The 17,302-nt window shown below is 36.2% G+C and overlaps 1 protein-coding gene across 6 annotated transcripts in view; it reads right to left on the bottom strand.

Annotated features, from left to right (window-relative positions):
• The window catches only part of MKLN1 (muskelin 1), a 378,677-nt gene that overhangs the window by 66,940 nt on the left and 294,435 nt on the right, over positions 1-17,302 (bottom strand). For all 6 annotated transcript variants that reach the window (XM_086689876.1, XM_086689867.1, XM_086689884.1 and 3 more), the window contains 2 exons: positions 14,679-14,791; positions 4,157-4,369 (listed from right to left, as the gene is read on the bottom strand). In XM_086689876.1, the coding sequence (XP_086546002.1) occupies positions 4,157-4,369; positions 14,679-14,791 (326 nt within the window). The remainder of the gene's footprint in view (positions 1-4,156; positions 4,370-14,678; positions 14,792-17,302) is intronic.

The following is a 17,302-nucleotide window of genomic DNA, read 5'->3' on the forward strand; positions in this document are numbered from 1 at the left end:
CTATTTTCTAGTAATTTCCCCCCAAAAGGTTTATACTTGAAGGACAATTTGGCTTCATATAAAACCCTTGATTCACACTGTCTTTTCTTGAATACCTTCTAGATGTTGCTCTATTGCCTCTCTTGGCATTGAACATAGCTGTAGAAAAATCTGACACCAGTCTCATTTGATTTCTCTTCTAGGTGACTTGATAAGTTTGCCTAGCTGTATCAAAATGCTCTATCTTTGAAATTCAATATACCTTAGAGTTGAATGTCTAGATCAATTTCCCCTGAAGATAGCATGCCTTTTCGATATGTAAGTAGTCTTGAATTAATTATTAATAAATATTTATTCTATTCCACGGTCTTGGTTTTCTTCTTTAATGTCTCCAATTATATGTATGTTGGCTCTCTTTTGACTGCATTCTCCATCTATAATTTTCTGGCTAATCCTTTTTAAGTCTTTTTTCTGTTTTCTTTATCAGCTCTTCTTATTTCTATGCTATATGACACTTACCTATTCTTTACACACCTTGTAGATTATTGTTACTTTCTGGAAGTGCCAATATAATTTTCTTTTCTTTCTTTTTTTTTTTTTTAACGTTTACTTATTTTTGAGACAGAGAGAGACAGACCATGAACGGGGGAGGGTCAGAGAGAGGGAGACACAGAATCTGAAACAGGCTCCAGGCTCTGAGCTGTCAGCACAGAGCCCGACGTGGGGCTCGAACTCACGGACTGCGAGATCATGACCCAAGCCGAAGTCGGCCGTTTAACCGACTGAGCCACCCAGGCGCCCCCAATATAATTTTCTTTAATCTCTTTCCTGAATTTTATCAGGTCCACTTTCACTTGCACCTATTATTTGGCCATCTCATCTGCATTCTTGAACTTATGCTTTGTAGTCTTCTTGACAGTTGCAAGCTTCCTTAAGCCATTTAATTCATTTTAGAATACTGGGATATAATTTTTCACCTGCTGTTACATGAAGGAAAGTTTTGCTGGTTCTTTTTCTTCACAGTACCTCTCTAAAGATTTGGTTTATTGCTTTTTCATTTTTCATATTTAAATGAGTTGAACTGCCCTGGATGGGATTAACAGAAGGTTCCTAACAGAAGGGTGATGCTCTTGCTCCAGGATTCTCTCCTCTGCTGCTACTGAATTAAATGACTTCTTCAAAACCTGGTGCTACTGTGAAGTCACGTTATCTCTAACTACAAACCTTATCTGGTTTAGGGGGGGGGTTCTGTTTCATGCCTTGAGCTCTCCCCTATTACACTGTTGTGGGCTTCAATACTGGTTCTGGGCATTTCAGTTGTTTCTGGCTAAACTTACAAGGAATTGGGAGTCGTGGGTTTTCTCTGGGTCCTGGTTTTACTGAAATGTGACCTGTGGGGGTGTTTTTCCTTAATCTTTTTGTTTGGTTCTCATTGTTACTGAAAATCATACAAAGAAACAACTTGGAAAATTTCAGAACTAAGCTACCACTGTGATCTTAAGAAATCCAAAAGCTTTAAATTTTAGGGTTTTTTTTTTTTTATGTTAAAATTCAAAATGGCAAAGTGACTTCTAAACATGTCTTCATGCCTCTAGCTTTCTCACATTCTTCTCAAATTTGAATGTGAAGTGTCAAGTCTTAATGTGTCATAAATGACCCTAGGTAATTTTTGGAGTAAGTTCCAACATATAGTTTTATTTGCATGAAATCGAATACAAAATGAAGACTTATAAAGATTGTGTTAATTGGTGAAATCCTGGTTTCTTCACCCCTAGTGTTCTTCTATTACATCTAATCAGATGAAAATCAAGCATCATGTAACAGAACCTAGCTTCCAAAGAACATTCAATTTTATTAAAGTCAAGACAAACCAAGGTCACACACAAGGACAATAAATGTGCTCCACTCAGACTACCCCTGAGCTATTCTTTTTTCAATCTATAAAAAGAAAGACATAAGCATCTTTTGTAAAAGAAATTTGTAACCAGTTGGAAGAAAATAAATGGTTTCCCTAACAGTGTTATCTGCTGATGCTCTGTTTTTAAAAGATTGGAACCAGCCTAACATTTTTTGGAGTATTTATTTTCCACATGAGCAACACTGAAGGTGTCAGCAGGGAAGTGCAGAGCTTTGCAGAGTTCAGTTATGTAGAGCCAGCAGAAGTTCTAAATTCAATCTGGGGAATACTCTGAAGACTAACATTTTTGATTTTCTACCCACTACTCACTTGATAGGCATAAAACCCACTCCTCTTTTCCCTACCATTCTCCTATAAAAACTACTTGTTATTATAAGTATGTCAGTAGAATAGTTTAAAGGCAAAGAATTAACAAAAACCTCCAAAGAAAATAAAGACTGGGGTTTTAATTCCTAGATAAGATATTAGGCCTAAGCTAAATTCTGTGATAATCTTAGCACCACCTACGATTTCTCAAGTACTAGATAATACTATGTTCATCAACGCAGTGCTACAGAGTTTTAAAAAGTCTTTTCTCGGGGCGCCTGGGTGGCGCAGTCGGTTAAGCGTCCGACTTCAGCCAGGTCACGATCTTGCGGTCCGTGAGTTCGAGCCCCGTGTCGGGCTCTGGGCTGATGGCTCAGAGCCTGGAGCCTGTTTCCGATTCTGTGTCTCCCTCTCTCTCTGCCCCTCCCCCGTTCATGCTCTGTCTCTCTCTGTCCCAAAAATAAATAAACGTTGAAAAAAAAAAAAATTAAAAAGTCTTTTCTCCCTCATACTACAAAAAACCCTTTGGATATGGGGTGAGCCAAGTAAAACTGCCTACAGAATTGTTACTGGTTATTGTTTTGGGTACTGACCTAAACCGATATACACTAAATATCTAAAAACAGATAACAGTGACAATGACATTGATGGGGATAATGATGAGCATATTAAATTTTTAATATTAAAAAGGTTTACAGATCACTGTGTGTAGTCTTCTAGTTTATAACACCATTATGTGATTTCTACTGTTGCTCAGTTCAAATTTTGTTGTTGTTGTTGTTTTTTAACAATTTATTTATTTTTGAGAGGCAGAGGAGGCAGAGCATGAGCGGGAGAGGGAGAGAGAGAGAGGGAGACATAGAATCCAGGGCAGGCTCCAGGCTCTGAGCTCACAGCACAGAGCCCAATACAGGGGTCAAACTCACCAACTGTGAGATCATGACCTGAGCCAAGTCGGACGCTTAACTGACTGAGCCACCCAGGCACCTTTTTAAATGTTTATTTTTTTTGAGACAGAGACAGTGTGAGCAGGGGAGGGACAGAGAGAAAGGGAGACACAGAATCTGAAGCAGGCTCCAGGCTCTGAGCTGTCAGCACAGAGCCCGATGTGGGGCTCGAACTCACAGACCATGAGATCATGACCTGAGCCGAAGTCGATGCTTAACCGACTGAGCCACTCAGGCACCCCTTATTGGTGCTCAGTTTAAACTTCATCTAGTATATGTCAAATTCCTATCTGCTTTATGATTATATACAAAAGTAAATATATTTCACTCCAATTGGAAGAAAAGCTCTGGATTTCAAATTCTCAAACTCATTATAAAATAATTTTAAATTTCTTCCAGGAATGCAGAATAAAGTTTTAAAAGTGTAAGTTGTTACTGTTATGAGTTATGACTGTTTATTATAAAATCAAAATTTGTTTTCCTAATATGTACTGCTCCATCTACTCTATAAAGTTTTTATAAATTAACACTTGTTCTGATATTAGTATTTTATCTTGCATCAAACAAGAGAAAAAAATTTTATTTATTTTTTATTTTTATTTTTTAAAATTTATTTTTTTTTTAACGTTTATTTATTTTTGAGACAGAGAGAGACAGAGCATGAATGGGGGAGGGGCAGAGAGAGAGGGAGACACAGAATCAGAAGCAGGTTCCAGGCTCTGAGCCATCAGCACAGAGCCTGACACGGGGCTCGAACTCACGGACCGCGAGATCGTGACCTGAGCCGAAGTCGGATGCTCAACCGACTGAGCCACCCAGGCGCCCCGAGAAAAAAAATTTTAACTAACTTTATACCTACTGAAACAATAGTTACTTTTATTATCTATTATAGGTATTTATAGGAAATCACTAATAGACAACACAGCATAACATGCGAAATAAACTCTAAGAGCAAGAGTTACTGAGCACTAATTAGTTCCACCATATATTTATCTGTGCACCAAACCTGATGATCAAACACCAATTTTGGCCCTCCGTCAGCAGCAGTGTCCTCACTGAGTAACATCCATGTGTTTGTGTCAATGTCATAACGATAGAAGTCACTTTTCAGAGATTTGCTGTTCCTCACAGAGGAATCCAAATAACGCCCCAATGTGTAGATTTGCCTTCGCTGAATGTCAATGCACATCTTATGACATGATCTGGCGCTAGGACCATTCTGTGAGAGCAAAACAAGAAAAAGGAAAAATATTCAAAGACCAAATAATAAAAAGTAAAATTAAATGTTCTTTTTTGTTGACTTTTATTGAAAGGTTTGCAATATAAGTCCAACACACAGTTAGATCTTACCACAGAAATGCTTAAAATCTACCAGGAAAGATGAGATGAACTATTCTGCACATGGCACTCTGCTTATAACACTCATACGGCTTCTGTGATATACTCACTGCACTGTAGTCATTTGTGCACAGAACTCTATTCTCTAGGACATGTTAATCTAAAGACACAATTGGTCTTTTAAAATATTTCTCATTACAATTTCTCATCTGAATCTAGCACAAAACAGACACCCCAAGAATACCTAGAATTGCTGAATTTCATAACTGGAAGGAACCTTAAAAAGATGTCTAGTTTAATAATCTCCTTTTAAAGATGAGGAAACATAACCCGAAGAGAAAAGTTATCCTGAAGACTAGTAAACTGGTGACAGCACCAGAATAAAAATCCAAATCTCTGACTTCTTCATCCATACTTTACATTATATAAAACAGACACTTCCGCTCGGACAAATAACACAATGAGGGAAACAGTATGAATAACACTATATTATCAACAAAAATTATTTAGTCGAGATCATTTGTATCACAGGACTGAAAAAAGGCAAAAAAAATATATTGCAGCATAAACAAAACAGAGTTCATGGAAAAAAAAGAACTTCAATTGGGCAGGATTTGATTAGTTGAAAGGGGAAAAGGAGAGATTTAATATTTGTTAAATATGTCCTAAATTCTATCTATGTTACAATATTTGTTAAATATGTCCTAAATTCTATGTATACTAATTACGACATGTCTAAGTATATTTCATTCAATCCACATAACTCTATAAGGAAATATTACCATTTCATAGATTCTAAGTAATCTGTTCAGTGTAACAGAACTAGGAAGATAGAGAATCTAAGCTTCAGTGTAACTAGAACCAAAAACTGTGTTCTTTCCACTCTTCTAGATTAGTTTTCCACAAGATAAGAGAAACAAAAGCAAAAATAGACTGAATACAATGTGTATGGTTATGGCTGAGATGGAGAATTCCTACTGCAGAAATAAGAGTTGAAGAGTAATGCAGAAATAGAAGCCTGGTGAATGACTGACAGAGGAGACTGGATATAACCTCACAGGCAGTAAAGGACTATCATGGGTTTCTAGAGCAGGATAGAACATTAAAAAAGCAGTATTATAAAAAGAGCATTCTAGCACTGTTATTTAGATTAAATGAATAAAGATATTAGGCAGGAAGAATAATTTGACATTAGTTTAATGAATCTAGATATTAAGTTGATTTGAATCTGCACTTTAGTATTCATACTAAATACTATTTTAAAACTTATTTTTAAAGATTTTTGCCAAAGAAAATCTCCAGCAGATAAGGTGGAAATATTATTTTTTGAAAGAATTTTCTCCCTAATTAATCTCAAAAACAAAGATAGGGTAATGCATAATAAATCTATGCCATATATTCTAGAATGTGAAATTTGAAATTTTAATAGGGGAGATAACAGAACTTCTTGCTTCAGCTTAATTAGCCTAACTGCTATTCAAATGAGTAAATTATACTCTTAATATGAAGAAAAATGGAAATAAAAAATAGGAACCAAGAGAATAGAAAACAGACAAAAAAACTGAGATAATTAACAAAGTTGGTTTCCTTAAAGATTAGAATTATAAACCACTAGCAAGACTAATTTTTTAAAAACGAAGAGAAAACACAAATTGCCAAATATGAGAAATGAAAGCAGGAACATTAACTTACAGGCTCACTAGAAGTTAAAAAGAAAATAAGGGACCATTATGAAAAAACCTAGGTAAAATCTGACAATGTTGATAAAAATGGGACATATTCCTTGAAAAACTGTAAACTTACCAAAATTGACATGAGATAAAAGAGAAAATCTGAAGTCACTATATCTACTGAAAAACTGATTTCATAATTTAAAAACTTCCCATAGCAACACCTGGGTGGCTCAGTCCGTTAAGCCACTCTTGGTTTCAGCTCGGGTCATGACCTCACAGTTTGTGGGTTTGAGCCCCACATCAGGCTCTGTGTTGGCAGTGTGGAGCATGCTTGGGATTCCCTGTTCTCCCTCTCCCTCTGCCCCTACCCTGCTCTCTCTCTCTCTCAAAATAAATAAATAGACATTGAGGTTTTTTTTTAAATAGAATCTTCCCACAAATAAAATGCCAGTCCTAGATATGTATACAGGTAGATTTTATCAAACACAAGAAATAATATTCCTAACTTATTTTATGAGGATAAGAGAACACTAAAACCAATTAACAATAATACTACAAAGGAGAAAGAGGAAAAATAATTTACAGGCAACACCAACCAGTATAACTCATGAACAGACACAAAACTAATCTTTAACAAAATATTATCAAATAAAATGCAGCAATATATAAAAAGGATATTCCTTAACTAATGGGGGTTTATTTCAGGAATGCAAAGTTAATTTTACATTTGAAAACTGATCAAGGTAATTCACCACATTAACAGAATTAAAGGGAAAAAATATGATCTTATCTATATAGAAAAAGCATCTGATGAAATTCAACAGACATTTATGAGGAAACTCATAGAAAACTAGGAATAGAAAGGAATGTCTTCAATCTGGTAAGAATGCATGAAATCCTAAATCTAATTCTTCACTTTTTAAATTTTTTTAGAAAGAGTGAGCGCTTAGGTGCATGCATGAGAGAGACAGAGAGAGAGAGGGAGAGAATCTCAAGCAAGCTCCACACCCAGCACGGAGCCCAAGGCAGGACTCAATCCCATGACTGTGAGATCACCACCTGAGCTGAAATCAAGAGTTGGACACTCAACCGACTGAGCCACCCAGAAGCCCCTAATCTTTCACTTAACAGTGAAATAATGAACGTTGTCCTGCGAGAATTTGAAACAAGATAAGGATGTCTAGTCTCACTTGCTCTATTTAACACCATATGAGAAGTCCAAATCAGTGCAATAAGGCATTAAAAAAAAAGGTTAGAAACAGAAAAAAAAGAGCAAAAAGGAAGAAAGAAAATTGTCTCTATTCATAGATGACAAAACTGTTGAAACATCTTAAGAAATCAACAAAGAGAAATAATAAATGAATTTAGAAGTGTCATGATATAAAGGCAATAGTAAAAAAATAACTATATTAGCAGTAAGCAAAAAGATAAAAACAATTTTAAGCTCCATTTACAATAGCATGAAAAAACAAAATACAGTGGGATCAATCTAATAAGAATATTCAAGACCTCTAACCTAAAAACTCCAAGAGTGCTGACAAATAATGAAGACTGAAATAAATGGGAGATTTAATTTTTTTTTTTTAATTTTTTTTTTCAACGTTTATTTATTTTTGGGACAGAGAGAGACAGAGCATGAACGGGGGAGGGGCAGAGAGAGAGGGAGACACAGAATCGGAAACAGGCTCCAGGCTCTGAGCCATCAGCCCAGAGCCTGACGCGGGGCTCGAACTCACGGACCGCGAGATCGTGACCTGGCAGAAGTCGGACGCTTAACCGACTGCGCCACCCAGGCGCCCCTGGGAGATTTAATTTAACTATGCTCATGGATTAGAAGATCTAATATTATTAAGACATCAATTCTCAGCAAACTGATTTACAGACATTGCATTCTCAATCATAATCCCAACAGTTTTAGAAATTGACAATATTATTCTAAAATTTATATGGAATGTAAAAGACCTAGAAGAATCAAAATAATTTCTTTTTTTAAAGTTTATTTATTTCTTTTGGAGGGGGAGGGGCAGAGTGAGAGGGGAAGAGAGAATCCCAAGCAGGTTCCACACTGTCAGTGTAGAACCCAACACCAGGCTTGATCTCATGAACCAGTGAGATCATGACCTGAGCAGAAACAAGAGTCAGACGCTTAACTGACTGAGCCACCCAGGAACTCCTCAAAACAATTGTTGTTTATTTATTTATTATTATTTTTAATTATTATTGTTTTTTAATGTTAATTTACTTTTGAGAGAGAGACAGTATGAGCAGGAGACGGGAAGAGAGAGAGGGAGACGCAGAATCTGAAGGAGGCTCCAGGCTCTGAACTGTCAGCACAGAGCCTGATGTGGGACTCAAACTAATGAACCATGAGATCATGACCTGAGCCGAAGTTGGATGCTTAACCAACTGAGCCACCCAGGTGCCCCACAAAATAATTTTTAAAAAGAAGAGTAAAGAGGTCTTGTATTACCTGACCTCAAGAAGTGTCATAATGGTATATGAGCAGACCAAAAGATAATGGAGAAGGCTAGAGTATTCAAAAAGAGACATATACTTATATGATCAATTGATTTTTGACAAACACGCCAAAGCAATTCAATGGGGAAAGAAGATAGGGGAGCAACCAGAACTTTCATACATTTCTGGCAGGAATATAAAATGGTATAATCATTTTGGATAAAGCTTTAGTAGTTTCATCAATAGATGCTAAAGGTGAAAGTTTGATGAGTAATAGGGTATTTTCATAATCTCAAGATGTCTCCTCACAAATTACATATTAATTATAGAGGGGGAAAAATCTGGAGGGCACTCTCCTTAAACAAGTGATCAAAGGTACCAGACAAGCTGACACAATGCGCCTGACAGGATATACTAAGGGCTACCCAATGTCATCCACATGGTATTCCTGCTAAAAATGCTCAACCTAAATCCAATCCCAAGGAAAGAAGAGACAAAGCAACTGAGTGACAGTCTACAAAATAATTACTATGTGTTCTTCAAAAATGTCAAGGTCTAGAAAGATAAGGAAAGGTTGAGGAACTATTCCAGACTAAAGGAGACTAAAGAAACATGACACTGAAATGAATGCATGATCATGAACTGAGTCTTGGTCAGGGATGGGGGTTGGGAGTGACAGTGGGACGCATATAAAGGACATTACTGAGGTATTACATGATTAGTGTCTATATCTAAAAAGGGTCTGGGGCGCCTGGGTGGCGCAGTCGGTTAAGCGTCCGACTTCAACCAGGTCAGGATCTCGCGGTCCGTGAGTTCGAGCCCCGCGTCAGGCTCTGGGCTGATGGCTCGGAGCCTGGAGCCTGTTTCCGATTCTGTGTCTCCCTCTCTCTCTGCCCCTCCCCTGTTCATGCTCTGTCTCTCTCTGTCCCAAAAATAAATAAAAACGTTGAAAAAAAAAATTAAAAAAAAAATAAAAAAAAATAAAAAGGGTCTGTGGATTAAATTAAAGCAGCAGTTCTCAGTGCATTCTGGGGTTTCCAAGATACTTCAGGGAGTCCACAGTTTTCTTTTGTTTGTTTGTTTGTTTGTTTGTTTAATACCACCACTAAGGGTAAGAATTTTGTCCTTTCACTCTTATTATCTTTTGAGTGTCCATGAAACTTTCCAGAGGCTACACAACTTCTGATATAATCACAGATTGGATACAGAAGCAGATATGAATCCAGCTGCCTTCTGTTAAGCTGAACATTAAAGAGATTTAGAAAACTATAAAACAGGGGCACCTGGGTGGCTTAGTCAGTTAAGCATCTGACTCTTGATTTCAGCTCTCATGGTTTGTGGCTTTGAGCCCTGCGCTGGGCTCCACACTGCAGTGCAGAGCCTGCTTGGGATTTTCTCTCTTTCCTTATCTTTCTGCCCCTCCTCTGCTCTCTCTCAAAATAAATAAACTTAAAGACAAACAAACAAACAAACCCATACTTAAAAAACAAAAGAAAACCGTAAAACAGTGCTACCTGACACGCAGTGGTTATTTCAAGGAAATGTACCTTATGTGACTGAGTTACAAGCTGACCTAGTTGCTTTCTCCATGGAACACTATATTCACTTGAAAGAAAATTAACAATCCAAATATGGTTATCCAGACATTATGGCTATGACAGGCATTTTCTGAAAAATGAAGTATGTCATTTTGAAGGAAAACAGACAAAATTTGTATCCAATGATAAAAGCAAATTTTATTAAAATTTTTAAAAATACATATTATTAATTTTAAAAATTAAAAATTAATTTTAATGACTTTTATTATTAAAAACATTTTAAATAGGCTTCATGCCCAGCACAGAGCCAACATGGGGCTTGAACTCATGATCCTGAGATCAAGACTTGAGCTGAAATCAAGAGTTGGATACACTTAATCGACTGAGCCACCCAAGGGCCCCATTAAAAGCAAATTTAAGGAAAGAGTGTGCAATGGAAAAAAGACAGTCTCTTTAGCAAATGGTGCTGGGAGAACTGGACAGCAACATGCAGAAGAATGAAACTAGACCACTTTCTTACACGATACACAAAAATAAACTCAAAATGGATGAAAGACCTCAATGTGAGACAGGAAACCATCAAAACCCTAGAGGAGAAAGCAGGCAACAACCTCGATCTCAGCTGCGGCAATTTCTTGCTCAACACATCTCCAAAGGCAAGGGAATTAAAAACAAAAATGAACTATTGGTACCTCCTGAAGATAAAAAGCTTCTGCACTGCAAAGGAAACAATCAACAAAACTAAAAGGCAACCGACGGAATGGGAAAAGATATTCGCAAATGACATATCGGATAAAGGGTTGGTATCCAAAATCTATAAAGAATTTAACAAACTCAACACCCGAAAAACAAATAATCCAGTGAAGAAATGGCCAGAAGACACAAATAGACACTCTTCCAAAGAAGACATCCAGATGGCCAACAGACACATGAAAAGACGCTCAACGTCACTCATCATCAGGGAAATACAAATCAAAACCACACTGAGATACCACCTCACATCAGTCAGAGTGGCTAAAATTAACAACTTAGGAAACAACAGAAGCTGGCAAGGATGTGGAGAAAAGGGAACCCTCCTGCACTGTCAGTGGGAATGCAAACTGTTGCAGCCACTCTGGAAAACAGTATGGAGGTTCCTCAAAAAATTAAAAATAGAACTACCCTACAACCCAACAATAGCACTACTAGGAATTTATCCAAAGGATACAGGAATGCTGATGCATAGGGGCACGTGTACCCCAATGTTTATAACAGCACTTTCAACAATAGCCAAAGTATGGAAAGAGGCCAAATGCCCATCAACTAATGAATGGATAAAGAAGATGTGGTTGATATATACAATGGAATACTACTTGGCAATGAGAAAGGATGAAATCCTGCCATTTGCAGCAACAAGGATGGAGCTGGAAGGTATTATGTTGAGTGAAGTCAGTCAGAGAAAAACAGGTATCATATGTTTTCACTTATATGTGGATCCTGAGAAACTTAAGAGAAGACCATGGAGGAAGGGAAGGGAAGGGGAAAAAAATAGTTACAAACAGAGAGGGAGGGACGCAAACCAGAAGAGACTCTTAAATACAGAGAATAAGCTGAAGGTTGATGAGGGCGTGGGGGAGAGGGGAAAGTGGGTGATGGGCATTGAGGAGGGCACTTGCTGGGATGAGCACTAGGTGCTGTATGTAAGCGACGAACCATGGGAATCTACCACCCTCTGTAAAGAGCACACTTTACACACTGTATGTTAGACAATTTGACAATAAATTTTATTTAAAAAAATAAAGCAAATTTAAAATTTTAAAATTTGTTTTTAAGCAAAATTAGAATTTTTAAAAACTTTTATCTGCCACTGTGATCTTGACTTCTATCTGCCACTTGTGATACTTAAAAGAGTTTTCTAATGAAATTGATAGGGATGTTAACAAAGATGGGGGATTTGGGGTATTGTATAATAAAATGTCAACATTTGGAAGATATGCAGAACTCAGGAAACTAGTAATTTTCAAGTGGTTGATACATGGGTAAAAAAAACCATGCATGGGTAAAAGATCCACTCAAATAGCAGATAGAACAATGGATTTTAATGTAACAGAAAATATTAGCTGATATGGTTTGAGTCTATAATGTAATCAATCACTTTTAAGAAACAACCACTTGTCAATTTGGGATATGAGACCAGATCAAAAAAGACCATGTGCAAGTATCTGAAAAGGCTATTAAAATACTATTCTCCTTTCCAGAAACATATCTATGTGAGGTCCAATATTCTTCATATATTTCACAGAAAACAACATGTCACAAGGGACCAAACAGAGAAGCAGATAGGAGAATCTAGCTGTCTTCCACAAAGCCTGACGTTAAAGAAACTTTAGAAATGCAAAACTAAAGAAAAATATATTTTTTTAAACCTTTATAAAAACTTACTTGCATATCTAAATGAACATTTAAAATAATTATTCTAGGAGGTGAACCATTCTATTATCTTTCAATCTCCTAAATGTGTTATTAGATACATATTTAAGTAAATTAAAATGAATTAAATTAATACTGCTTCTTTACTGTACATCATACTTTTAAACCACATGTCTCGCGGTATCATCAAACAATAACTTGTACTCACTGGTACAGAAAATAAAATTAGATATATGAAATACTGTTTAATTTTGGAAGAAATGAATATGAATATTTATGCTACAGCCATATACCATTACTATTTACTTCATAGATCAACAAAAGGTTTTTCAGCATCTATATGAAGAAAACAATAATAAACTATAATAAATCTGAACTCCAGTAATGGGTCATCACTTATCTCTACTGACTTCAAAATAACAGAAACAAAGTATTCTCATCAAAATAAATTCTATATTTTTCCAGTATTAGTTTTAAATATTTATTAATTGCATTCCAAATATTGTTTATAACATATATAAATAATATAAAAGTAATACTCATGCCCAGCTTCAAAAGTAGAACATTAATATGACCTTTAAGGCTCCCTGTGAACTAACCCATCTTTTGCCAAAAGAGCCACTCTCCTGATTTTGCATTTATCTTCCCTTGCTTTTCTCCAGCATTAACTTTTCATCTATTGGAGGCAAAAGTTTAAGAAAGAAACCATAATGTTGGAATTAGTGTCAAAAGGAGTAGAGAGGAAGACATGTGAAATGCAATACTAGGTGCTAGAACTCTTGGAACTTACGCACCAATTAGGCATATTCAATGATGAAGAAGGAGGATTTCAGGATGAACCCTAGACTTAGTACTGCAAGAATAATTACAGATGCAATCAACTTGGATTTAAAATAGTTTAAGAAAAATAAATTAGGAATTTTTTTAGATCACTCTTTATTTTTGTTGAAGATAGAAATAATGACTTCAATAGTACTTTAAAGTACTGAAAATAGTACTTTAAAATACTGAAAGACAAAGACCATTTTTATATATTTTTATGGGAAAACAAACAGAAATCAGAATTTTAAGATAGCTTTGAAAAGATAAAAACTACTCAAATTAATCAATGAACACCCCAAGTAAGCAGGAATCCAAGTTCCTAGAATTAAAGGCATAGCACCAGATCATTCTAAAATGGCCATCCTGGATTAACAGGAGTGGATTTTGAATTAGGTCTTTTCCCCTCACTTTTCATTTTCAGCTCCTACCATTTTGTTAAGTTTATTTGTCACCTCATAATCTGAAACAGCTTAGATGGGAAGGTACGATAAAAAATTCTAGGGGCACCTGGGTGGCTCAGTTGGTTGAGCATCAGACTTTGGCTCGGGTCATGATCTCACAGCTCGTGGGTTTGAGCCCTGTGTCAGGCTCTGTGCTGACAGCATGGAGCCTGGAGCCTACTTCCGATTCGGTGTCTCCCTCTCTCCCTTCCCCTCCCCCTCTTGTACTCGGTGTCTCTCTCAAAAATAAATATTTTTAAGATTTCTATAAAGATTTGGAAAAAATAAATGAATTAACATTTGCTTTATACTAGTGTATAATTATGCACTTCTTTAATCCAAAGCTGTAAATCCAAGCCATCGTATTCACTAAGAAAATGCTTTATGTATATATGTATCAACACACAAAGTGAATACAATTTTAGTTAAGAATAAAATATACATCATTTGTGAAAACTGATATATATAGTCAAATAAGGGGCCAAAATAGTGAAAAAGCAAGGACATTAAAAGCATATTTTTCCAGAGGAAATTAAAATAAGACGAATGCTGAAAGTAAGAGTAGAGGTGACAGAGACATGAGAAAAAAGATCAATACACAGTTACATTTCCAGGCTAACATAGTTAAAAACTATATTATATTCAATACTCATTTCTATTTATCCCTATGAAATAGATTTGTTCATGTACCAGTAGCTGAAGAACCAGGTATAGAAGTTCACCTGTTCACCACGAATTCTTCTGCTACTACTGTGGACAGACATGAGAAAAGACTACAAATCATCTGGAAAAGGAAGTGTACACCCACACCCCTATCATAATACAGATGGATGAAAAGTCTGAGAACTTGCCTCTTTCTCAGTGTCTCTAGAGATACATGTCCACTGGTTCTCCTTCACACTGTACGCCCAGAAGTCAGCAAGATCTTGAGTTCCATCCCAGCCACCAAACAAATAAACGGTCTCTATGAAAATTAGAAAAAATATGTATAAAAAAAACTTAACGATAAAATTTAAGTAAAGGCACCCAGATCTAGCCTTTGTTTCTAAGATCATTTAAGGCATATCTAAATAAACTTAAAAATGAAATTTGTAAATGCATGGCATTCCAAAATATACCCTAGACTAGTATCTCCTAAACATGGGTATATGGAAAGGCTGCTGTAGGACCACCATTTCGAGAGACTTATAAAAGTACAAATAACTAAGAGACATCCTCAAGATTCTGATTTCATAGGTCTTCAGTGGGTAAGAAGAGTCTGCATTTTTTAAAGTTTCCAGGGTGAATCTGATGTGCAGCCAGTTTAGGACTCTCTGTGTTAGGTTGTGGAAAGTTCACATTTGGCAGTTTCTTAGCAATGCAGCTTCACATCGTTTAAAAAAAAAAAAAAAAAAAAAAAAGGAACCCTAAGGGAAAAGATGGCCTAAAATACAACATAAAGACATCTCGCAACTTCTGGAAACAAACAAACAAACAACCCTTCACATTAAAACTATTTCCCTCTATCGCAATATCAAAAACAATGGTTAAAACTAGCTGTGAGTTAGTTAGACACCTTAAGAATAAGGTGATGTACAGCCTTGGCATTCCAATGGAAAATGGGGAAATTTCTTCCAAATATACAATGGTAGGGGTAACTCCTCAGAAATCAACCTTTAAGTCATTCTAGGTATCTTGAGAACTTGGTTTCTTTTAACTCTGAAATGTCTATTATACCCATGGACTGCTGCACTGCAACAAAATAGATTTCTTGCCCAGTGGGTAGTGAAAATCTTTACACATAACACCATGTCCCATCCACATCCTTCTTTATAATAGTGCCTTTCTTTTCTTCAAATATAACCCCCTTTTAAATGACTCTGTCTACTTGTTACACAAGTCCCACCAATTTATTTATTTATTTTTTTAAGTTATGGCATTTCTTTCCTTTTTTTTAAGTAAACTCTATGCCAACGTGGGGCTCAAAGTCACCACCCCAAGGTCAAGAGTCACATGCTCTACCAACTGAGCCAGCCAGGTACCCCCCTTTTTTAAAAAGTTAAATAAGACATACAGGAACACTATAAAACCACCTACTACCTAACTGACACGCCCTAGGCCTACATATGTGGAGGCTGGCATCTAAGTTATGTCCTACCATGAAGGGTTACAATTCAAAGTGCACTTCGAAATACTGTGACACCATTAAGAAAATTCTTGCCACTCACAGAGCTAGGCTTTTGTCTAAGAAATTTTTATCATATTTTCATATAATTTCAAACCCTAAGTGAATTTTCTAAGTGAAATGCCCCATTCTATGCCCCAAGAAGCTAGGGAAATCAAAACAATGCTTCTGGGTAGGAACATACCATTGGGACAGGACCGAGTTCTAGTGCTAACTGGGTAGTCAAATCAAGTACAGGCCACAGAATCTCCCTGGGTCTTAGTTTTTTCACTTACAAAACTCTCAGTGTTGTGGTATATAGTTCTTCAGATGTAAGTTACACAAAAACATTCTGAAGTCTATCAAGCATGAACAGCATTTTTACCTCTAAGACATGCACAAAAATAAAAAATCCTCTGTGGTTACTAAGTGCCACAGATGCAATAAAAACAGCATTATTGTATCTGATTTCATGTCTAACTCAGTACCTAGAACACTCTGGCTCTGTACAAATGTGAAATAATGGCAATTATTTTAAACTGTTAAAAAATAATATCTCAGAACTATACAACAATCCATTTTCATTAGTTAAGTAACATTCTGTTTCCCAAATGACATGCGGTGATGCCCAGATACTTCAAGTTTTACAAGAATAAAAAAATTAAAGAATTTTCATCTGCCTTAAAAATTATTTGCCAAGGCTTCACTGTAAATGCAATTAACCCTGATAAATTCTGAGGCCAGGAGAGGGAGGCGATATATAACTAAAATAGCAATAGCAATTGACCTTTTGTTTTACAGTGTTTCTGGGTACCCTTTGGATAAGGTTACCCTGGTTCATTAACTTTAATAACCCTTCCTCTTGGGCTCTGGGTTCTCAATGTTCTTTCTGAAAAGCAGGTCTCTTTGTACGCATAAATTCTCACAGCAAAGAAAACCCACATTTCCACAACAGCCTCATTGATAGCTGAGCAAAATAAAATCTGGCAGAGAGCAAGCATCCCAATGGAATTAATCCAAGATGTCATTCTTGTCTGTGAATGCTTTGTAGTCCCAGTTGAAGTTTAATAGTAAAATTGAATGAGTCGGATGGAAGCAGGACCTTTTGACATACCTGAATGAAATGCATGACAAATTTTTAATTAAATCATCTCATCATTTAAATCATTCAGAGATGAAATATTATCTAGAAATAAACACGAGCAAAAGTATTAATTAATGAGTAAAGGATATCAAAAACTTTTAAAGATTATAGAAATCACTGGAGAGAACTGTAGGGAGAAGGAAACAGAAAAAACATTATTCGCAACGGGGTCCAGTCTCATGCTTATA

The sequence above is a fragment of the Puma concolor genome, chromosome A2 (assembly GCF_028749965.1).
Source record: "Puma concolor isolate L17-30 chromosome A2, mPumCon1.1.hap2, whole genome shotgun sequence".
Taxonomy (NCBI): Eukaryota; Metazoa; Chordata; class Mammalia; order Carnivora; family Felidae; genus Puma; species Puma concolor.